At 41.0% G+C, this 23,216-nt stretch overlaps 2 protein-coding genes across 10 annotated transcripts in view; both read left to right on the top strand.

The window, feature by feature from the left end:
* Positions 1-7,322, top strand: part of LOC120801205 (bromodomain adjacent to zinc finger domain protein 2B-like) — a 50,107-nt gene extending 42,785 nt beyond the window's left edge. For 5 of the 9 annotated variants that reach the window (XM_040147855.1, XM_040147853.1, XM_040147850.1 and 2 more), the window contains 14 exons: positions 443-517; positions 726-963; positions 1,074-1,136; positions 1,227-1,371; positions 1,484-2,190; positions 2,436-2,715; positions 2,905-3,060; positions 3,251-3,411; positions 3,507-3,712; positions 4,040-4,175; positions 4,679-4,825; positions 5,054-5,340; positions 5,665-5,808; positions 5,971-7,322. In XM_040147855.1, the coding sequence (XP_040003789.1) occupies positions 443-517; positions 726-963; positions 1,074-1,136; positions 1,227-1,371; positions 1,484-2,190; positions 2,436-2,715; positions 2,905-3,060; positions 3,251-3,411; positions 3,507-3,712; positions 4,040-4,175; positions 4,679-4,825; positions 5,054-5,340; positions 5,665-5,808; positions 5,971-6,115 (2,890 nt within the window). In that variant the 3' untranslated portion in view covers positions 6,116-7,322. The remainder of the gene's footprint in view (positions 1-442; positions 518-725; positions 964-1,073; positions 1,137-1,226; positions 1,372-1,483; positions 2,191-2,435; positions 2,716-2,904; positions 3,061-3,250; positions 3,412-3,506; positions 3,713-4,039; positions 4,176-4,678; positions 4,826-5,053; positions 5,341-5,664; positions 5,809-5,970) is intronic. The other 4 variants (XM_040147852.1, XM_040147858.1, XR_005709063.1 and 1 more) reach the window with 3 other exon arrangements.
* A 423-nt stretch (positions 7,323-7,745) lies between these two features.
* On the top strand, positions 7,746-22,681 carry LOC120801206 (WD repeat, SAM and U-box domain-containing protein 1-like). Its single transcript, XM_040147859.1, has 11 exons — positions 7,746-8,563; positions 9,345-9,532; positions 10,627-10,713; positions 12,370-12,463; positions 13,006-13,039; positions 13,195-13,235; positions 13,624-13,730; positions 14,282-14,311; positions 17,594-17,770; positions 22,111-22,245; positions 22,388-22,681. Exons 1-11 carry the CDS (start codon positions 8,166-8,168, stop codon positions 22,537-22,539), a joined length of 1,443 nt encoding a protein of 480 aa, XP_040003793.1. The 5' UTR covers positions 7,746-8,165; the 3' UTR covers positions 22,540-22,681.
* The last annotated feature ends 535 nt before the right edge of the window (positions 22,682-23,216 follow it).

The raw sequence follows: 23,216 nt of genomic DNA, 5'->3' as shown, positions 1-23,216 counted from the left end.
TCAGTTTTGTACAGCAGTCATGTTAGTGGACTATTCACAACAAAACTAAACTACCTCTAAAATAAAACTTGGTCTTTTAAGGCTTTGATATATTTGCGTTAAATAAATCATAGTGGCTCTGTAAAATAGAGTACAATTAATAAATAAGTCTAAAGAAAACAAGTTAATCTCTTTGCCTGAGAGTGGAAAATATTGACTTGTTTTATTCATGGGGGCTTAAATTTTGATGAAATATCAGAAGTATCAAAAGGAATATGACATGTCATGGTCTGATGGACAGTTTCACAAGGTTGCATCAAACTATGTGTCATTAATTTTTCATTAGTACCAGTAACACTTTGAAACACATCTGGTGGCCACTGCAGTGTGGAGCAAATGTATCATGCCTTATTATTATACATAAAGGTCACAGGAACATACTTTTCAATATGATACTTTGCAGTGAGATCGACAAAAACATAGATCACATGACCAACCTGAGGAAGGATAAGTGGGTTGTTGAGGGAAAGCTTCGCAAGTGAGTATATGCTTCATCCAAACTATTACTGGAAGGTTCTGTGCATACACATGAAAATATTTTTGTTAGTGAATGAGATGGTGATGCTAAAATAACCTGGAATTCTTAACAAGTCAATAACCTGGAATTCTTACCAAGTCAAATCTCGTGGGGATGTGGACTCAAAAAGCTGAGTTTCATTTCTCCTCTCTCCATTTTTGTCTTCAAGACTGAGGAGCATCCATGCCAAGAGGACAGGGAAGAGAGACAGCAGTGTGGGAGGAGAGGACAGCCACGCCCTTATCATCCCCACTGCCAGAAGCAAATGCAAGAGGAAAGAAGGGGGGGACAGTGAGGAAGAAGAGGACGAGGATGATGAGAGTGAGGACCAAGGAGATGATGAGGAGGAGGAGGAAGAAGATTCAGGGGGAAAGAAAGGGAAGAAAACAGAGATATGTGAAGAGGAGGTCAGTAACAGCATTATGCTTTTTACTGGTGCCAGGGGCTAAATCAGTGTTTACTATAGTAAATGTCAGCCGGTCCACTGGTCTCACACTAATGAGATCTTTTCATCTAGGACGACAGTGTAAACTCAGCCAGCGTGGAGGAGCTGGAGAAACAGATTGAGAAAACATACAAGGTAAATTAGACACTTTGAGACAATTTTTTTTCTAAGGATAAGATCATCAATGAATTTAATACATTTAAGACATACTTTCTATCTGTTTAGCAACAGAGTCAGATCAGACAGAAGCTGTTTGACTCATCTCACTCACTGCGCTCAATGATGATTGGACAGGACCGCTACAAGAGGCGTTACTGGGTCCTCCCACAGTGTGGTGGCCTCTTTGTTGAAGGCATGGAGAGTGGCGAAGGTGCAAATCCAAACTGATAGTTCAGTTTTTATTCACTTTTATCCTTGTACATGATATAAATGTGAATGTTTTTTGTACATTTTGCCTAAACTGATCTTTTAATCTTACTCAGGTTATGAAGAGGTGGAGAAAGAGAAGGAAAGACATGAGACTGCTCAGGTAATCAGGGTAAAGGAGGAGCAGCTGGAAGAGACAAAGAAGCCAGTGGTATCCAGCCCAGCACAGATCACATATGGTGATACAGCCACACCAGGGAGCCAGCAGGACAAAGACAGTCTCAATCTCTTCCTCCAGAAACCTGGCTCCCTATCTAAGCTCAGCAAACTCCTTGAAGTAGCTAAAATGGCTCAAGATTCAGACATCAGCTCTCACAACAGTCAGAACAGTCATTCTGCTAAAATCCCTACCACTGCAACTTATCCCTCACATCCCACCTCTCAGACAGGAATATCCCACATCCCCAAGCCTGCAGCCCCTCAGCAGGGACTCACAGATAAAACGGACACTTCAGTGCCCTCTCTGCTCAGTGCCCCGCAGCTCAAAAGCAGCCCCTGGATAACCTGCAGCCCCCGGTCTGTCCTTCATGACGACCAGCTCTCCAAGATACTGATGGAAAAGAGCAACCAGTGGTTTAGCCTCTTGCCTCGCTCTCCTTGCGACGAGTCCTCGGTCACCTCTGGCTCCAGTCCTCCAGCCTGCTCATCTTCTCCACAGACCATAAGCACCAAATCCCCCTCCTCCCTCTCTCCTAATCCCCCAGCTACAGCCAGCTATAGCGCTCCTGCTAGGATCAATAACATACAATCGCCTGTCCTTCAGGTTGGTGGACAACAATAATGCTATCTCCTTCTCAGTCACAATTATTTCAGATCACGCTGTGCTTTTTTAGAACACTGACATATGTTGCAAGTATTATTCCATATTACATGACCATTTCCTCATGTTGCAAACATGTGACAAACATGTAGCTTTGTTGCAGCAATTGTCTTTTACATTATGCATGTGGTAGTGGAATAAAATTGTCATCTCACTATAATTCAAAGTGTGTGTATTCTTCCTCTCAGCAAGTAAAGTCTGGCATTCAGCGAAGGAGACTGACAGTGTGTGACATGTCGAGCGCAGCGACAACCCTGCCCTTCCCTGGCACTTCTCTACCCCCTGTGCTGGATCTGGCCTGTCAGCATGCAGAGGGTAATGGGAACAGGGTCCTCTTCCTGGTGAATAACACTGTTAACAAGACTGAGACCCCAGAGGCCCCAAGTGAAAAGCCCCCTTGTGTCTCATTCCCTGCTGTGGAGGTGGCCAAGACCCAGGACTACCATAGACCTCAGCCTATCCCCGAGGGTAAGAATGGCAAGTTTCCAGTATGCACAAGTGAAATATGCTGGACTAAAGGTATTAACTGCCCAAGTGACAGTACTGGAATACATGGTGTGATGACTGTCTCTCAGTCATACAACTTCTCTACTTGGCTAAAATTAAGCAATTATGTAACAATAGTTTTTTTTAAATCTGTGCTCTGTGTGTTGGCAGAGATGCTGTGTGGTTGGTGGCGAGTGTCAGACATGGAGGAACTACACAGTCTGGTCAAGGCCCTCCATAGCCGAGGCATCAGAGAGAAGGTCTTGCAGAAACAGTTCCAAAAACATATGGAGTATATGACCCAGCTCTGTGCCAACAGCAAAGATGGTGTGTTCACATCTCCTCTGCTCTCTTTTAAGTCAGGATTCAACAGACATGCAGAGTTATAAATAAACAACATATTGTTATTTGATCTTTTAAGATGTTTAACTGGGTCGCCTTACATTAATATGTATAAATACGGTGCTTTTTATAGACATTCATTTGCTGTAATGTTGGTATGTATCTGTGGGGGCAGCGATTGATGTGGCAGAGCTGGAGAAGCAGGAGGTGAGTGAGAAAACAGTGGAGAGTTGGTGTGTTGAGGAGCAGGCCATGGAGGTGGACATCAGCCTGCTGCAGCAGGTCGAGGATCTAGAGAGGAAAGTCATCTCTGCAAGCCTGCAGATCAAGGTACAGGCAAGGAAGCTCTTTCATCTACTTACAGCTCATACATGTAAAAAACATGCATTACTGTGTCACTGAACGCCGTATTTCACTAATCTATCCCTCAGGGTTGGATGCAACCTGAGCCCCAGTCAGAGAGTGAGGATCTGGTCTATCACGAGCACAAGCTCCTCTCTTCCCCGGCTCCGGAGAGCAAGGGTCAGAGAGGAAACAGCCCGGAGGAACTTCCTGGCACTGTGGTGCGGCGGCCTAACAATCCCCTTGATATAGCTGTCATTAGGTTGGCAGAGCTGGAGAGGAACATAGAACGAAGGTACCTAAAGAGAAACCCTATGTACAAACATTCAGATCAGACCAGATAATACCACTGTACTCGTGTCGGTATTAGAAGTAGTTTGTAACTATGCATGATGCATTACAGTGGAGAAAGTACTGACATCTTCAGTGTGCAATGTACAATTCATTTTATGTTTAAGGCAAACATAGCTTCTTAAAACTTAAGACGGTTTTCCTCTTTACTATTTTGTCACTAGTTGATGTCGGTTGTTATTAGCTGATATCATTCACTGTGATAGAGTTACTGAGTGTATATGTGATGCTGTACAGTAATACTGCAGTCTTACTTTCTGTAACCTCAAAGCAGTGAGGAGGAGGTGGCTCCTGGGATGAGGTTGTGGCATAAAGCCCTTGGTGAAGTCCGCAGCTCAGCTCAGCTGTCTCTGTGCATTCAGCAGCTGCAGAAATCCATCAGCTGGGAACGATCCATCATGAAAGTGGTTAGTGATGCCTAATTTTTCCCTCTCTTTCTCTATCAGAAATTTGTTTTTATCTTTAACAGTTTTAGCATAACTAAATTGAAAGACTAATTTGTAGTTCATACTGCAAATATGAAGATCAAACAATGCTTTTTGGCTGCATGGTTTCTTATTTCTCTCCGTTATAAATTTTATTTGATTGGTTAACTGAATTTTTTTTGATAGTAATAAAAAAAAACAACCTTATTATACGTGATTTTAACATCAAGACTAAAACAAATCTACCAGGATTATCATTTCTAAAGGGGTATAGGCAACAGATGGAAAGAAAGGTACGCTTGCAGCATCAGTTTACAATGCATCATCGGCAGGTAACAACAATATAAGATAATGTCAGAATCAGTAACAAATCAGCATCATTCAACCAGCCATGTCTGGCTGCACAGAAATGCACAAATCCCTCAATTTCATATTGATGTGCAGTATCTCATTTGAATTTGAAACTACATATATATTTTTTCCAGCACTGCCACCTCTGTCAGAAGGGGGATAATGAAGAACTGCTCTTACTTTGTGATGGCTGTGACAAAGGCTGCCACACATATTGCCATAAACCCAAGATCACCACAGTACCGGACGGTGACTGGTTTTGTCCCACTTGTGTTGCGAAGGTACACCAGCATGCCCTGAGTGTTCGTTCACCAAGCTGAGACACTTTTCCTTTGTCATTTATTTAAAAAAATTTCCGGGTCCATGAGTACTGTAGACCTAAAGAGCCTCACTCTGTGTACTTGTCAAATGACAACTTAATTGTACCACATGTACACATCCACTTAATTAATTTGAATATGATATGTTTTGTGTCTCTACACCACTCGTTTGTGTGTTCTGACTTTCAGGGAAGTGGTCAATCCCCCCGGAGTAGGAGGCCACAGAGCCGAACAGCTGGGGGAGGGAAGAAAGGCAGTGAGGTAAAACGAAACACTAAGCCATCTGTGGTAGGAGAGCTCATCAAAGAGGAGGCTGCCAGCAGCAACAGCGTGCCAAAGAAAGGTACCAAGGAGTTCAAGAAGAGGAAAGGAGATGACAGCCTGCCCAGCTCCCAGGCCAAGTATGACAGCCCTGTCTCCTGTGCAAAAAAAGTCAAAATGGCCAGAGACGACACAAATGGGCTGGCAATGTGCCGGTAGGTATGAACACAGTCACTGCATGCACAGGAACTATCAGCATTTATTTTTCCACATCTAATTGTTAAAAAAAACTGTAGTTTTTAGATAAGCTCCTGTGATAACATGTACACAACTATCATCCTTGTGCAGTTATGAAACTCTGACAATCAAAACACCAATTTTACTATGTCATTTCATATCGTACCAAATCCTAAAACCAATGATGAAAAAAATCTGACAAAATGTTTCAAGCATGCTCTCAAACATGTGAATCTAAATTAAACTTAAATCATATTTGCAGTGCAAAAAGCTCAGCTTTGACTGCTGCTTGTTTCCTCCAGAGTGCTGCTGGCTGAGCTGGAGGCCCATCAGGATGCCTGGCCCTTTCTCACACCGGTCAACCACAAAGCTGTACCTGGATACAGGAAAGTCATCAAGAAGCCCATGGACTTCTCCACCATCAGAGAAAAACTCGCCAACAACCAGTATGTTTGGGTTACTTATACAGTGTTGGAATGCATGTGGAATGAGGAATGTTTTCCACATTCCACATGCATACACTCTATGTATTTCAAATTTTGTTCATTTTTGATTTTGATGCTGCATATAAATTGAAATTAAAACCATTTCTTGATTGATGATTGCAGGTACTTTAATTTGGAGACTTTCATCATCGACGTGAACCTGGTTTTTGATAACTGTGAAAAATTCAATGAAGATGATTCAGAAATTGGACGAGCCGGCCACAACATGAGGAGATTCTTTGACCAACGATGGACTGAACTGCTGTAGTAAAAAATTTCAAGTGTGGACTTTCTGCGCTGCTCGCTACATATCAAACTTCCTCTTTGGTGTTGGAGGCCTTCTCTTCACCTGTGACACTAAATCAGTATACAGTTATAACAACGCTGATGTGCAATGTTAGAGGACAAACACTCCTGCTGTATCTGGTGAGAAAAAAAACACTTAATGGAATAATATCTTCAAGTGCAATATTGTTTTATTTATCAAAATGCACTGACTCTTACACTCAATATTGTACTTGGGAATTAAATATTTTCACGGTAGATAAGTCATTTACTTTTTTTTTAAATCATTAGTACTGCAGTATAGCTTTGTGTATATGTGTATTTATTTTTCAAGTATTTATGTTTCAGTCTTTTCCAAGAAGAAGTAGGAGATGGCACACAGCTTTAACAAAATCTAAAGATTGTTTTATTGACTATTGAACAAGCCAATCAAAAAATAAATTGTTTACAGCATTGTGACTATAGGGTGCCAGCAGTACTACTGTTCGTCTGCATTTGTGAGTTAATTGTGTAAAATACAAGAAGGTATCACTGACACATGTATTGTGTTCATTTCTGTCACTATTTACAAGTCTTATTTCTAAAATGTACAGTGTGTACATACAAAACAGTCTTGTTGAATATATTGTCAATGCATAAGGATGATTGTAGCATTTAATATAGTATGTCTTACACATTGCCTGTGCTGAATATCCACTCAAACACTGTGGTCCTCCTCAGTATTGTAGTGCCTGGCCTCTGACCTCTTAACAGTGTATGGAGGAGTGTGTGTGTGTGTGTGTGTGTGTGTGTGTGTGTGTGGGGTTTTTTTTTTTTCTTTTCCTCCCCATTTTCAGTGTTTGTACTCTGTCCAGCACAAAATACTGTAAGAAACCCGTACACGAAATGTAAAATTCTTAAGAGCTATTCCTTTGAACTGAATTGATGTGGTGCATAGTGTGTTTCATCTCCAAGCATTTCCTTCAACCAGAGTCTTGTCAGACATCCTGTGGACAGCCGTGAAACCTGCACTGGGCTTTAATTCAGATGGGAGTCGGACAGAGTCACGGTCCACTGGAGGCATCTCAAGACAGCTGAAGTCAGAAGACTTGAAGTAACTGTATTTTATTATGAAATGAGTAGCAACTTTTGTAGGAATATTATTTTTAAATAGTGGATGTGTGGCACACATAAAATAAACCTGTTTTTCAAAATAACACAAGAAAGCACTCACTATTTCACCCTCTTTAGGCATGTTATTAAGTATGGAAGTTAATTGCCTTTCAATTTTTGAAGCATCAAAAATCATAATTTTTGAATCATCTAAAATGGAGTAAATGCATAAATCCCAGTGGTGGAACATGTGAATAAGTTCATTCACTACAGTACTTAACTACACTTTTTAGGTACTTTACTTGAGTATTTACATCTTTTTCTACTTTAAGCAAATACTCCACTTCATAGGGAAATACTGTACTTTTACTATTTATACTTAAACTACTTTGTTTATGATAACTTATATTAACATTTTAAATGTCTGATTTTTAAATTGGGGTACAGTATCTTTACTTTTGGGATTAGAGCCATTTCGCTAATATTCAGTGCATTTTAGAGACCGTTATTTTAAAACAATGAAGTTACTCTCTCAAATATACTGAAATCAAGTTGGTTAAATAAAAATACATTTAAGCTGTAAATAGACCCCCACCCAGAAAAAAGAAAAGAAACCTCGAATATGAATAGGTAACTCAATAACGCAGTCACATGACTGACAAGAGCCCTGAGATAAACAGACTTTATAGCCCTGCTGAAACAGGAAGTGCTTCAAAGGAGAAACTTCCCCAGACACAAACGGAGCTCCGGTTTATGCTGAGACGTTGGGGCCTTCGTCCGACAGGCTTGACAGCTGACACCGTCTGCAGCTTCCCACCGGGTGGTCGTCACACGACTCGACTCTTCTCCTCTTCTTTTTCACAGGCTCATGTTTGAGGATTTTGCGCCACCTTGTGAGCGAACTGCCTCCCCGGCAGGGCCAACGTAGCATCTCTTACAAAATGGTGTCAATAATTTGCACTCTTCGACACCACACAGACGAGCTCAGCTGCTGCGCCTTCTCTCCGTCCCTCCTGGCGACCTGCTCCGTTGATAAAACTCTGCGTGTTTATAACACAGCTGACTTCTCGGAGCTTCCCTTTTCGCCCCTCTCGGGCCACGGCTACGGGGTCCACTGCTGCCGCTTCAGCTCCTGTGGCAGATACCTGCTCAGCTGCTCTACGGACGGCTCCATCATCGTGTGGAGCTCGGACACAGGCGAAGCGACAGCAGTGGTACGGCACCCGGCCCTCAGTCCGCTCCGAGTGTGTGCCCTGGCACCGGACTCCTCCTACCTGCTGGCAGGGGCCTGTGACGGCACCGTGGCCCTCTGGGACTTCCCCTCCAAGACATTACGCAGGTAGACTTTAACCCAGTGGTGAAGCCAGGCAACGGTTCAAGCCGCATATCCGGCAGGCCAGTCTACTGCCTAGTCCTAGCCTTAACGTTACATTTGAAGTATTTCTTTAGAAAACATTCATAGCTACTGCAAGCCACTGTCAAAGTAAGTCGGTCTGTTAAGAGTTTAACACCCGGAAACCTAGTGAATCTGCTGTGTGGGTTATCTTGACTAGTCTTTCAGTGCATAAAATGTCAGAAAATTGTGAAAATGACAGCTCCATTCTCTCAGAGCTCAAGGTCACGTCTTGCAGTTCTAAAAACCACAGATAATCAGTTTACTTTGATAAATGACAAAGAAAAGCATCAAATCCACATGTGAGAACGTGGAACCAACAAATGTTTGGTATTTTGCTTGAAAAATGACTCAAACTATTAATCGATTATCACAACAGTTGCAGATTTAAATTTCTGTCAGTCAACTATTTGACTAATCAACTCACTGTTTCAGCTCCAGTGTTTGAGTGTTTGTTAATGTAGAACCTAATTTCTTATAGTAAGATGCCTGTTATTTTAAAAAATAGGGATTTTTCAGGGCCCTTTCTCAGACATGGTTTGGAATAGTCCTAAGTTTAGCCTAGTCATTAATTAACTGAACCAATTTTCTAAAGAAAGATTAGAGCTAGTTCAGGACTACATTAAAGCAGGTTTAACGCTGTCAGCTGACTGCTGTCGATATAGACACAAGGGACTAAAGATCAAAGGGCACGACCAATTATACATCTAGACCTTTTCCCTCACAGATGCAGTGCAGTAAGCGAGGCCAGTGTTGTGGCTTGCTGCTTCTCCCCGTGTGGCCAGTTTTTCGTGACTGGCTGCACCCACGGAGACCTTAAACTCTGGGATGTGGACATCAGCATCCTGCATATTGTGAAAGACGCACACGACCTGGGGGTCACCTGCTGCAGCACCGCACCCCAGTTCGAAGTTGGTGAGTTCAGAGAGCTTAAAGGGGCAATTCACTCAATCACAAAAACACATTTTCTATTATATTCACTCATAATAGTGGTGTCCAGAGTTGCAGATATTTTGCATTTTGTTTGCCGATTTTTTTGAGATATTTGCCTCATGTGATTTCTGCTGCCACCCTAATACGACGGAAGTGAGTGGAATTTAGTTTGTGGTGATCTGAAAAGAAAATTTTTAGAAAAGAAAATTAATCAACTATTTAGATAATCACGTATTTAAGTCATATATCAAGCGAAACGCCAAACATTTGCTGGTGCTCCAAAAAAAACCCAACCCTTTACTGATAAAAGCTTCTCATATGAAAAGTTGCTGTTTCTCTGTCCTTTTATCATGGTGAGTTGAATATCTTTGGGTAAGTGTTGGTTGGTGAGTCAGTTTGGGCTCTGGGAAACTGTAGTTGTTTTTTCAGATTTTTTTTTTTTTTTTTTTTTTTTTTACATGTAATATACCAAAAAAAAAGTGGTGGTTAACCTTTTTTTTTTTTTTTTTTTTTTTTTAAGTCTACAGAATAATCAATAAAGAAAAAATATTTGGTTGCAGCTCTAAACTTAATGGCACTGTGTCTTTCTTCTCATCTCGGTTTCTCACAGACCTCATTGTTTTAACACTTTTTTACAGGAGCTATTTCTGCAGCACACTTAGCTGTTATTCATAGGGTGGACTAATCCTTTGAAGTTCCTCACTGAAAAACTGTTAGGGTTTCAGTTTTGCGATTTCTTGCCCTGTTCATCTTAGATAACATACTAAATCCACCCAGCACTGATAAAACAGATCTTTCACAGCGAGCATTTGGCTAAAAGCAACCTGCTGCACAGTGTCTTGAATCAAAATGACATTTACAGTGTTTATTTTGTGCCACTGTTTGAGAATAAAAAGCACATACATTTTGTAATGGAAGTGTGCTTCTAATTCGAACACTATATTTATGCCACATACAGTGTAAAGGACGGACTGTTCACAAACAGTCCGTCAGATAGTATTTGTCGTCTTTTGTTATTAAACTCTGCCAAGCATGAACATTCAGATAGGGGGAATGTGGCTGGTTTTGTTCTGCAGATGGCTGCCGTGTGGAGTTTCGACTGGCCTCCTGTGGACAGGACAGCCAGCTGAAAATATGGATTGTTTCCCAGCATGAAGGAGCAGGTAGGCCCGTCTGCCCGCTTCCTCACCCGAAAATGCCCTCACTCCATCGCTCCAGAGATGTAGAGAGACAGACAGACAGAGGTAGAGAGACAGACAGGGGGAGAGAGAGAGACAGGGCGAGAGAAAGGGAGCCTTCTGACTGCTTTAACCTTGAAATCTCTCTGCAGAATAGAAGAATTTTATTAGTGTGTGGAATAAATCAGCTGCAGTCTGACTCATTAATAATGCATCACTGTAAGACATTCTGCTGAAATACAGCAGCAACAGAGGAATGTGTGTGAGAGTTTGTGTGTGTGTGTGTGTGTGTGTGTGTGAGTGGAGAAGATTTGGGAGAAAATCAGGCGCATATATCCACTGTGACATTTATATCTTGTACGACCGATGGTGGAACAAGAACATTTCGTGTAAGCTCATAGGTTGTGTAACCAGCCTACAGACTGTAATTTTGATAGTGTCTGTGGATACACCATGTTGTTAGTTCCTAAGATGTGTTGCCGTGGTAACAGCCGTTTCTGGGGAGGATGCAATGTGTCCCAAGTTGTAACCTGCTGCGGTCCGTGGGGATTTTTCATCTGTAAGCAACTTGTAGAAGGACACAGAACAAAGTCTGTCCTCGTTTAATTTCTTTAAGATGTAGATTTTCAGATGCTGCGTTTCTCTGTGGAGGAGCTTGCCACAAGTTTGCCTTTGTGAAATGTGCATTTATCTTTTCTTTGCCAGAGGACTGCATGCTCCAACTCCACTGTTTTTTAAAAGAGGAAAGACACTCATGTGTAGATGATTCAGTAAAGCAAGGGATCAACTTTGAAGTTGGGACCAATGTGTCTGCTGTTGATGTGAAACATTTTCCTAGTCCCTTCTTACTTTGTGAGCCCTATATTTTGATGGCTCCATATCCAGAGGAAATAGTCATATTCCAGGGCTATTCGGAAGCTCTGCAGATTTATTTCTTTAGTGTCAGTTTTGCAGCCTTTTCCTTTCACCCAGCAAGATATGTTGAAACTTCTTGTTCACACATCACATTTGTTTTATTTTGATGTTCAAGTTCATGGTTTTTTTTCTCCTTACTTAACTATAATTGTTTCACATCAAATCATGAGCATGCATGAAAATAACAAATTAGCCTTCCACAGAGCCTGAAAACAGTAATCTTAACTCTAATGGTGTAGGGGGTAGGTTTGATTTAAGATGTGTATTTATAAGCTGATATTGAAATGCTGCTACAGACCAATTAGTTTTTGGCACATACAGTAGAATCATTGCACAGCGGATCTTTTCTGAGAAGTGTCTTTTTATCTTAGGCTGTGAATACCACAGCTTTATTGCCAAAAAGAAAATCTTTTGTCTCCAAGCAGCTGTCAGCAGGTGGCACAGCTCTGAGCCAGCAAGAGGGAAAGAGAGTTATTGATAAAAAGCTTTGGGTTGTCAGACAGTGGGGTGGGGGTGGGTGTCCAGACAATGATTCACTTTGAAGTATATATGGGGGTGTGTGTGTGTGTGTGTGTGTGTGTGTGTGTGTGTGTGTGTGTGTGCACGTCGGTGCGAAAGATGAAATGTAGTGTTTTTTGTAGAGGCTGATAGCTGAACAAATACAGATACAACTTTACTTGGACCTCTTGTGTATGTGTGTGTGTGTGTTTGTTGTCGACCCCATAGCATGTGTCATGAAGCTCCTTCACACTCTCACCAGTCATTCGGCTCCAGTTCTGTCTTGTGCATTCTCCTCTGACGGAGATCTGGTCGTCTCAGGGTAAGATACACTCATCGCTAACACATAAATCACTTCTTCTTGTCTTCACATCTGTGAGCAACACTAATAAACACCTCCTGTGTCGGCAGCTGAGTAATGAGCTTTGTGCCAGCCAGGCTTATGTTTTAATAATGTAATTTGTTACATTAATTGCTAATATAATTATTATATACATATATTTTAAGAATTTGCTCATTTGGAAAAAAATAAGTTTAAAGCCATCTCTCCTCCATGTTTAAAATGCTCCTTTTTTCTGAGCTGTAAGCAGCAGATGCCACTGCTGAGCACTGGTCCTGCTGTTCCCTTGGTCAGCCACAGGAGGAGTCTATTTTGTTGTATATAGCTTCTGTTTGGGTCCTTCTGCCATTTCTGGCTTTAATTCACACATCTTGATGGTTAATCTGTGCTCTGTTTGTGGCACTTATATAGAAACATTTGAAAAAATGTGTCTTTTTTCTTTACTTATTATACTGTAATTTAAATGCCCACATATGGATTCTGCAAATGAAGCTGACATTGTTTACTCTCTAATTACTCAACAGGTCAGTGGATAAAAGTGTTGCAATATATGATGCGGTTAGTAAAGCAGAAAATGTAGGCTTTTTGTTTAGCTTTTAAACTTCAGTTAACTCTGGCAGAGGATATTTCTAAACAATTAAATACAGCTGCTGTAAACACAGAGATGCCAAATATTCCTGTTTTGTCCATGTTTGTTTGTACTTTGTTAACAGACCCTTGGAATCCTGCTCCACACTTTGAAACAGCACAACAGGTAAATGGCCTGCCCTCCTGCCGCTGTGCAATCTCTACAGCCATCAGAGAAAAGGAAGAATAGGAGCCCCGGTGTTACTTGATCAAAACGTGTGATTTTTGCTTGATTAGTTTTTCCCAGAAGCACTGGGTGTAATGATGTAATAGTATATTCTCCAGCGCTGCTTTCCAGTCAGTCATTGAAGTGGCACCACAGGAAGGCACCTGCAGAGCACTTTGAAGTGCTTGAAATTATTTAAGATACTATGAGATGTAAGACTTGATTGTTTTGTTTTGTTTTGGTTTTTTTATAGATGAAACCTGACTTTTAAAGCCAGTCTCTTCGCGTGCTAGTTTCATTCTGTCATACACTCCCAACACGTTTTTGCTGCTCTTCCTCCACCCTGCAGGTATGTGACTGCTGTAGCTCTGTCTCCCACCATGCCTTGGATTGCAACCGGCTCCATGGACAGAACAGTGAATGTGTGGAGAATAGGAGATGGAGACAGTAGAACTGGTAAATCCTTAACAGAGGAATCTTTAGGTTGGCGCCTACAAATGCACAATCACTCCTCTTTTTAAAACAAACTATTAGCAGTGATTCAAAGCCCAGAAGCCTTCTGGGGCGCCAAAGCTTCCCAAAAGAGTGTTTAGGGAGACATCCAGCAAAGAGAAGCTCTTGTTACATGTGTATATTTGTCTGGCTGCAATGTCTAGAGCAAACTACCATTGAGCTTCAGAGAGCTGTTGTTATGGAGGTGAATCCTCTTAAAAAAAAAAAAAAAAAAAAGTTCCAACCCAACATGAAAGAAAACATTTTGAATACTGAATGAAAAATCGTCAGACATCTGGAGGCCTTGAAGATTCATCAGGAAAGCTCCCCCATCTGCCATTAGTCAGGCTGATGTTGACAAAGCAAATTCCATCTCAATGAAGATCTGCCTTTTTTTTAGGCTTCTCTCTCATGCTCCCTCTCTCCCTCCTTTCCTTTAAACTTCTTTCTTTCTTTCTTTCTTTCTTTCTTTCTTTTCACATATTAAACATATCCCTTTTTATTTTTTCCTGCAGCAGCTGAATCAAGACCGACCGTGTGCCAAGGTAAATAAATACATTACTATGTTTTACCCTTAGAATACTTTATAGTTATTCACAGTACTCTTAGAGCTACAAAGTCCCCCCTTTTATTTTAATTTGTACTCTGTGTGTGTGTGTGTGTGTGTGTGTGTGTGTGTGTGTGTGTGTGTGTGTGTGTGTGTGTGTGTGTGTGTGTGTGTGTGTGTGTGTGTGTGTGTGTGTGTGTGAATGGCTGAATATTAGTATGAGTGTTTAGATAATTTAATGTTTTGATCCAATGAAAACATCTTTTCTTTTGAGCTTTTTTTTTTCTCTTTTTCATGTGATGGAGAGCTTCTCTTGTGGTTTTGTTTGTCATGTTGCTACACTGCACTGTCTGACTTTTAAGAAGAAGGCTGGCATTATTCAATATTTTTTTACAATGTCAGGAAAACCAATGAAAAGACCAAATCCAACAATGCGTTGGTCTGTCTCTCAATACTTTCCCAAGCCCATTTGTTTCTACTGTATTTTAAAAAAAATAAATAAAAAAGAAAGGGTCACAATATAGAGTTTAATTTCCAAAGAGGTGGTGCAATCGCCTAAAACAGGCACCGTAGTTTTTAGCCCTGCTAGTGCCATGATTCTACAAACGGCAGTGTTGGTCAGTCAGTCCACCACTTTGGTACTGACTGAAATATCTCAGCAGCTATCAGATAGTTCATACCCCCCTCAGGATTTAGAGGAAAAATACCTTGGCTAATGACAAAATAGCTGCAAAAGTAACATGATTTCCATCAGTCTCAGCTATAATTTGTGTTTAGTGTTTATTAGCAGATGTTAGTTAGCATGCTCACATGCTTAACTAAGATGGTAAACATGGCGAACATATCTGCTAAACATTAGCATGTTAGCAGTGTCACTGTGTGAGCATTTTAGCAGGCTGACATTAACATTTAACTGAAAATACTGCTGTGCCAAAGTATAGCTACACAGAGCAACTAGCTGTAGACTTAAATAAATAAAAGGCAACATAAGACACTTGAAGCAGAGTTAACAATATAAAAACAAAGTAAAAATAAGTGCAGTTATCGCTGAGTTCTACATCAGTACAATATACTAATTTTACACAGTATGTACTAAATACTAAACATTACAGTATAGTGTTTTACCAATTAGTATACAAAAAAAAGTCATCATGCTTAACTGCTTTATACTAACAGTAAATGGCATAATATGTTTAACATCGGACCTCTATAAACTGCGACTTCATTCATCGCACTGCAAGTTCAACTTCACAAATGGAAAGCAATACAGCTATTCTAAAGATTGATGACTTATTTCTTGCCTGGAACTGCTTCATCATTGCCGGTTAATTTTCATTTTTTGCCGTCTGTGAACAGCTCCTCCATTTCCTTTGTGCAATGCATTGTGGGAGAATAGTATCCATCAACAGCACACTCAGATATCGGCTGTATTTTATATGCATTCTGTCCAGTTTGAGTAGACTTGATTTTGTCACTTCTCCAGGCTGACGACACCAAATAGTAAAACCTGCTTAGAATTAGCATGTAGTGTAAATTCACGCCATCAGCTCCCTCACTGTCCTGTTTGAATTTGGCGACACTGTGATTTTTTTTTTTTGATTTTTTTTTTTCCATATCATAGCTCTACCCAACTTCAGCCTGACTAAAGGTGTAATCAGCCAGAGGGATTGAAAACTTGTGTTTGCAGACAGGGCCTTAAATAAAATTCAGTGGAAAACAGATGTGTCTTTAAGCCTCAGTTTTTAAAGAACTGAGAGTTGGAGCCAATCTAGAAACCTCCTTCTCCATGTTTAGTTTTGACCGTGAGGACAGTATAGCATGAATAAAGAGTCTATATCAGGCTTTGGCTATGCAGGCAATACTTTATAAGTAGAATAAATTAATTGTTGGTTTTGCTCTTTTCGTGGGATTTGATGACAATAAGAGAAACAGACCAGCCTACATCATCAGCCTTATCCTTTTAAGCTGTGAAGAATGGAGATGAGGAGGAAAGCCTAGTATGTGCATCTGTCCAAGTAATTAAACACTACCGTCTGAACTGCCCCAGTCCGCAGTGAAACTCTGAGGTTTTCATGCTTTTGGCAAAGTGTTTCCATGACTCAGCCTTCCAGACTGGGAGACTCCACACTCCATCAGGCAGGGCTGCAGAGAGGAGGTGGTATTACTCTGCTCAATGTCGTGCAGAACCGATAAGTGGATATTTTGGGTCGGGCAGTCAGTCAGTCCACCACTTTGGTCCAGAATGAAAAATCTCAACAACTATGGATTGGTTGCCTCGAAATTTGGTACAGACAGTCATGGTCCTAATATGACGTATCCTAATGATTTTGGTGATCCTCCGACTTTTCCTCTAGCGACAGGATGAGGCTGAAATTTATGGTTTTGAGCAAAAAATGTCCCAGTGCCCAAGTACAGTCTCACAGAGCCGGTAGCATGGCTGTAGACTCTTTAAGTCTTGTTCACATGTATCTGAAACATTGAAGCTCAAGGTTTAGCATTCAGTATTATCCTTATTTGTAGACTAAGTCATGACATTCAACAATCCTACGCAAAGAAATTAATCAAAGACTAAGCAGAGGTTAAAATTTTTCTAGAGACAGAAGCATCGGTGTAGCCACAGGACATGTTATTATTTGAGTGAAGGTTGTTTTTCTTCTACTCGTCATTCCAAGCACAGGCATGATCTTAGGGGGTTATCAAGTTGCATTTTGGCATTCAGGACAGAATCTTTTGTGGAAGAAAATATTCATTGATTGTGAATTGCTTAAGCTAGCAGAGGTAGCAAGAGGTGAGTGGGAAACCTAGGATGTGGTCAGCGTGGTAATGAGCTACACCTACCAGTCTTCAGGGTTATCCTTCACACGGCTAATGGTGGGGGATGGGAACCATGAGGCTGCTGTGAGGTGTCATTAACGGGGCCGGCACACAACAGGCCAGTTTATCTCAGCCTCGTTTGATAAATGATGGCTGCTCGCTCACATGGTGTCACGCGAATGTTGATGAGCTGCATGCTGGCACAGTCTGAAATAACACAACCCTGGGTTTAATTTTCTTTTCTTTTTTTTTGATTCCATGCTTATCTGCGAGGTCAGGGATGTGTGCGTGTATGTGCGCACGTGTATGAAAGTTAATAGTCCCTCCCATGCCAGCACAGAGGGAGTGTGTCCTTTTCTGTGGAGTGTCAGGGAAATTGTTTGTTTGCATCAGATAAGTTTTGCTGCAGGAGACGGGGGTATAATAGCAGAGCACTTCCTCCCATCCTGTTGTGTGTGTTTTGCAGGAAAGAAGTTGCCGGGTCACTCCAGGCTGCTGGTTGCTGATTGGTCGGAGGAGGATGTGCAGACTTGGCTGTGTGAGGAAGGACTGGAGGAGCTTGTCGGCAACTTTAAAGCCAACGATATCGACGGACCAGAGCTTAGCCAGCTGAACACAGAAACAGCTGCAGAGCTAGGAATTGGTGAGGATGGAATATAAAACACAGACGAGTACATTAGTGTACAGTGTACACACACACACACACACAGGCACACACACACTCACAGGCACACTGGGATTGAGTGTTTTTGTGGGGATTTACCATTTGATCCTAAAACATGACAAGCCCAAATTCAATAGCATGATATAAGCCGCTTTTATTGATGCTCTGATTCCCCCCCAACAAATTTCTCCCAAATATCGATCTGATTTAGGGACGTGAAGCTGCAGCATGTCTGTCTGTTTATACAATCACAAATCATGTTGTGAGGACAGTACCCCACAGGATGACCTTTACTTCACAAACAAAGATAATACCTCTCAAATGAGGTAAGTCTACGCGGGGTTGTCCAAGGTCTCAGTGTGGAAAAGCACTCTACAAACTGCAGCCAGAAAACAAAAAATATTTCTCCCTGCGGTGGATGGACACACTGTGGTCATCAGTGTAAAAGCAGCAACACTATAGTAGCCCCCACCAAGGCAGTTATTTTTAAAGGAATAGTTTAACATTTGTGGGCTTATTAGCTCTCTTGCAGAGAGTTAGATTGATACGACTCTTATATATATGTCTGTGATGGTTAGCTTAGTAGCATAAAGACTTTGCTTTTACACTACAATTAAACAAATGAGATATAATGTGTAACTGTGTGAGCTCTAGAAGTGCTTGTAGGTGGATATTGTTCCCTTCAGAAAGAGCCGGGCTAGCTGTTTCCACCTGTTTTCAGTCTTTGTGCTAAACTAAACTAAACTAACCAACTGCTGCCTTCAGCTTCATATTTACTGTGCAGACATGAGAGTGGTATCAATCTTTTTGTCTAACTCTTGGAAAAATAGAAAATAAGCGTATTTCCCAAAATGTTGAATGATTCCTTAAGTCCCTGTAAAGAAACCTAAAAAACTGCTTAATATACTTCAGTTCAGTTTGGTAGAAAGTCAGGCTGTAGGCCATGGAGCAAGGGACGAGTTTTTAGTGCTGATTGCACCATCACGTGGCTCATCAGAGCACTTTGTGTTTTTGTTTACAACTCTGGGGACACATGCATAAAACTTTGTAGGTTCACAACTAAAAATCAGAAATATGAAATATGTATTCGCACTCTTTGTGTCAGATTTTTGAAAGTCATGCACAAGCCTGATCTCCAATCTCCACACGCTGGATGTCCACACCCCCTTTTTTCACTCGTTATGTCAATACTCCTGCCTGCTCCACCAGTCTTTGGACCTCTCAATGAAAACACAGCACAGTTTCACAGATCTGTCTGTTATTGGAGAGGTTCAACAACGGCAGAGCAGCTGTCCTTACGCATAACCGTGATGCACCTGTTTTACCATTAACTTACCACAAGTACCTGTAAACTGTCATTGTCATCTCAATCATCATCATCAAAATTCACCAAGTGTTTTTCAATAGGATAGAACGGGGGGGGGGGGGGGGCACAGCTGCCTCCAATGCAAGCATAACGGTTAATAAATACACCTTTGTTTGACATTATACTATAGATCCATGTATAGACTGCAAAAGTCATACACAGTCAGTGAAAATGGCCAACGGCCTATACATACATATTTTATAATTCGCTTATTTTGCAATTACTCTTTGCCATATCACACACAGTTCACTCCAAAACCTAATTATTTTCTCTGGAAATAAAAAATGTAATGGCTTATATTTTATGTCCTTGGTTGGAGTATGAGTGCTTGTATATAGTATTTCAATACTGGTAGTTTCAGCTAAGTGCACTGGTGTCTTGAGTTCTTATTTACAAACACAGTTTCCTGAAGGGAGTGTGTCAAACAGTTCACATGCTATATGTATGCCATCTTTAGACTGATTAGACGTGCTTTGTGCCGACTGTAATCATATAACTAGCTGCAACACAGCCAAACCCTCAATCACGGTTAAAAAAAACGCCCCTTTTGGCTGCTGTTGTGTTTGCTTTAATTAGACAGCCATAAACACCGTTAAAAAAAAAAAAAAAAAAAAAGACAACAGTAAGTCAACTTCCCCTGCATGCTGATGGAATGAGAATCTTATGGAAAGAGTATCCCTTTTCTGCGTGTTTAGTATGCTCTCTCATTACTGCGGAATGAGGACAGAGGTAACAGCAGATTGCCACATTTCCTGTCCTTTTTTGTGCTGTGCAACCAACTACTATAATTTTCCTTGCCGTCTTTTTGTGTAAATGTGTGCGCATGCATAGACACACACACAATCACACATAGACCACACACAGTTACACAGCATATTAGATTTCAGCGCACTTTACTTGATGAAATATTCATGAATCTTTGAGTAAGGGGAGGGGGGGAAAAAAAAGTTCCTCTCAGATGTAATTCGGTGCATCTCTGTGGAAACAGCCACAGTAACTCATCAAATTATCAATCTAAATGTAAAGTGGACAGTATAGTACTAATGGCTTGTGCTACCATGAAAAATGAGGGAACTTAGGGAAATCTTAAACCCTATAGAGCTGTTATGTGCAGTTTTTCCCATCCAGGAGTCATTTCTTGGATGAATTAGAGCACTTAATGGGTTCAACATGCTTCATCGAGAGACAACATTTTGAGTGAGCACTGTCATTTTTCCCGTAGGATCGAAACTATTTGTGACTGCGACAGCGGGACTCCACTACTGCATCTGCCCCCTTTACTTTAAACATGAATGCAGTACTTTCAAGGCACAGAGTTCGTGGTAACAAGGAGCTACAGCTTTTGTGATGTCTACTTGAATGCAGTCCTCTACTTCTCTACTTCCTGCTGTATGAATGAGTGAGAAATTAAGGCAGACTCACAACATTTCATTTGCTGCAGTAAGAGAACTAGTGGGTCCTTGGCACACAGTAGCTGTCTGTGAGAATCTCTTTAGTTTGTCTGAGGCTGATTGTGTCCTGTAAATGGATAAAACTTCCTCAGAACACGGTGCCCTTACATATCATGACATATTAGAGGAAGGGTTTGAGTACATACACTGCATGTTCAAATAATGCTAGAGAGTTTAATTCAATTCAAACTACTACACAGACTCAATCATTCTCAAACAGAACCACACAAAATCTATCCAGAACTCTCTCCCAGATGTGTTATATTCCATAGTTGTTAGAAGCACCTTGAATCCTGTGACTTATAAAAGTTCCCAAATATTCATCCCTTTTTGGTCTTGACATCATTTCCAAAGTCTTTAACTCTAACGTAGAGGATGGTTTATTAAGTTAATCAACACTTACGAATCAATGACAAACCTCCCTCATCTCAGGAAAACTCTTTATTTCCTCAAAAGGGGGATACCCACACTATGGAAGGAAACTATTGTCCCAAACATTAAAATTGAGCTGGTTGACTTAATACTTAATTTGGAGATACTGTACGTATTGAGTCTAGAGCCATGCTCGCTGCTCTATGAGGCTGCACTTAGGCAAAGCAGTGGTTTGAGCTAAAGGCTAATGTTTAACACGTATAATTTTTACCAGGTTAGTCAGTATTGGACAAATTGAAACTGTGACCTGATGACGCTAAATGAAAAGTTAAGGGATCACCAAAGTGATTATAAGTCATCCATAGGGGGACATGAACGGTTATACCAAATCTGATGGCGGGCCATCTAATAGTTATCATAACATTTCACTCAAAAGCACTAATGTGAACCTCATGGTGCTACAGAAAAAAATCAGGATCGCCAAAGTGAGTAGGATTCAGGGATTCAGCTGTCGTCAGTATTCTAGGTCAAATTGACCCTGGCATTAGACGTTATCCTGACATTGAATTTTGGTCACCCAGCGTCACAAACTATATTCAACCAAATATCAACGTCTAATGACATTGGTGGCCAGCTGAGTGCCTGCTGGGTATTCACTTTATCATTGTGTGCGGCCTGCACCTCCATGGCATTGCCACTACACAGAGACACACCACTGGTCGTGTGTGGCTGTAAAGGTTGTCCCTCCAATTCTAGCTGGTGGTGAAGCCATCATCGCGTAGTTAGTGTGCCTGGCTCTTTGTGTCTCAGCACGGATTGAGCAAAGCAGAGGTCCATTTTTATTCATGCCTTTGTTTTATCTGAGAGACCGGAGAAGACAGAGTGAGTCTGTCAAGTGTTTGACAGGAAAACACTGAAGGCATGCCTCTCAGTGGAACAACATTAACATCGCACATTGAGTTGGTTTATGTGAAATAGTAAGTCTTTGATGATGAATTACTGGGTAGATGTTGGGTACAAAAAACCTTTCCTTCTGTAAATTTTGAGTATGACATGAAATTGCTCTGTATGTGATGGAATTCAGTGGCCTCGTTAGACAGAATACTGAACGCTTTGTATTGGTTCTTCAGAATCTGTGGGCCTCCGTGGTCGTCTCCTGAGGAAAATCGAGGCCTTGAAGGCAGAGCAGAGCGGTTCAGAGGCCCCTGATGAGTTTCTGTGTCCAATTACCAGAGAGCTGCTAAAGGATCCCGTCATTGCTGCAGGTTGGACAAAAAAATGTCAATCCCCTGTCCAGTATCTCAAACTGAGTCAAAGCCGGTGTTTCTTCCTGTAGATATTTTTTTTTTCTCTACATGTACTGTTATCTCAGTGTATTTAAGGTGTCAAAATGTGTCTGCCCCACAGATGGGTATTCCTATGAGCGAGAATCCATTGAGAGCTGGATCAGAAGCAAAAAGAAAACCAGCCCCATGACGAATCTGCCCCTACAGACCACACTGCTAACCCCCAACAGAGCTCTGAAGATGGCAATAACACGATGGAAATTTAGCCAGTAGACAGCAGCTCATTTCAGCTTATCTGTTAGAATCCACCAAACAGTAATTGCTCACCTGATTGCAAGTGCTCTTACTACCATTAGAATAAGTAGTTACTAAAATAGAGCTTTGTTCAGGGTGCCACTCAAGTTAAATTGGACAAGAGGTCTCAGATAAGTCAAGGGATATTTACCCCCTAAAAACTAATCCTATTTAGCTAAATTTCAAGGCATTATACTGTATATTTGATCACACTATCACTTGAAGCGACACTATGAAACTTTTGAATGTAGCAACACATTCTTCCTGTTAAATAACAAATATTGTAATTCTTAAGAAATAAAATGAACCACTGTTCAAATCAACACACTCAGTGTAGTTTATGGTGGCTAATGTTAGCCAGCTTTGGATATTGATCCGTATCATGGATATATCATGCACTTATGTTAGCCTGTTTTAACACCTGCTATTAACCAATAACGGTTACTTGTGGCCACAGTGGCTGCTGTTCATCTTACGTTACATAAGCTCGCTTTAATTATCATCTTTAATTACTGACAGGTGAGATTATGTAACATTTGAAAGAAGAAATTACAGACTTTATTACAAAAGAAAAGTAGAATTTGTGACACTAATGTGTTTACTAATGGCTAATGTTGGTTCATTTTAACCAAATTTAGATATTATTGAGTTAGATA

This window comes from Xiphias gladius, chromosome 16 (assembly GCF_016859285.1).
Source record: "Xiphias gladius isolate SHS-SW01 ecotype Sanya breed wild chromosome 16, ASM1685928v1, whole genome shotgun sequence".
In the NCBI taxonomy this organism is placed as follows: Eukaryota; Metazoa; Chordata; class Actinopteri; order Istiophoriformes; family Xiphiidae; genus Xiphias; species Xiphias gladius.
This window is presented reverse-complemented; position numbering and strand designations above follow the sequence as displayed.

Bases quoted from the DNA above. Each gene is read 5' to 3' on its own strand.
- LOC120801206 (XM_040147859.1), top strand. From the start codon at position 8,166: ATGGTGTCAATAATTTGCACTCTTCGACACCACACAGACGAGCTCAGC. The intron at 13,731-14,281 runs GTAAATCCTTAA...TTTTTCCTGCAG, and splicing joins AGATGGAGACAGTAGAACTG to CAGCTGAATCAAGACCGACC. The intron at 17,771-22,110 runs GTGAGGATGGAA...TTGGTTCTTCAG, and splicing joins AGCTGCAGAGCTAGGAATTG to AATCTGTGGGCCTCCGTGGT.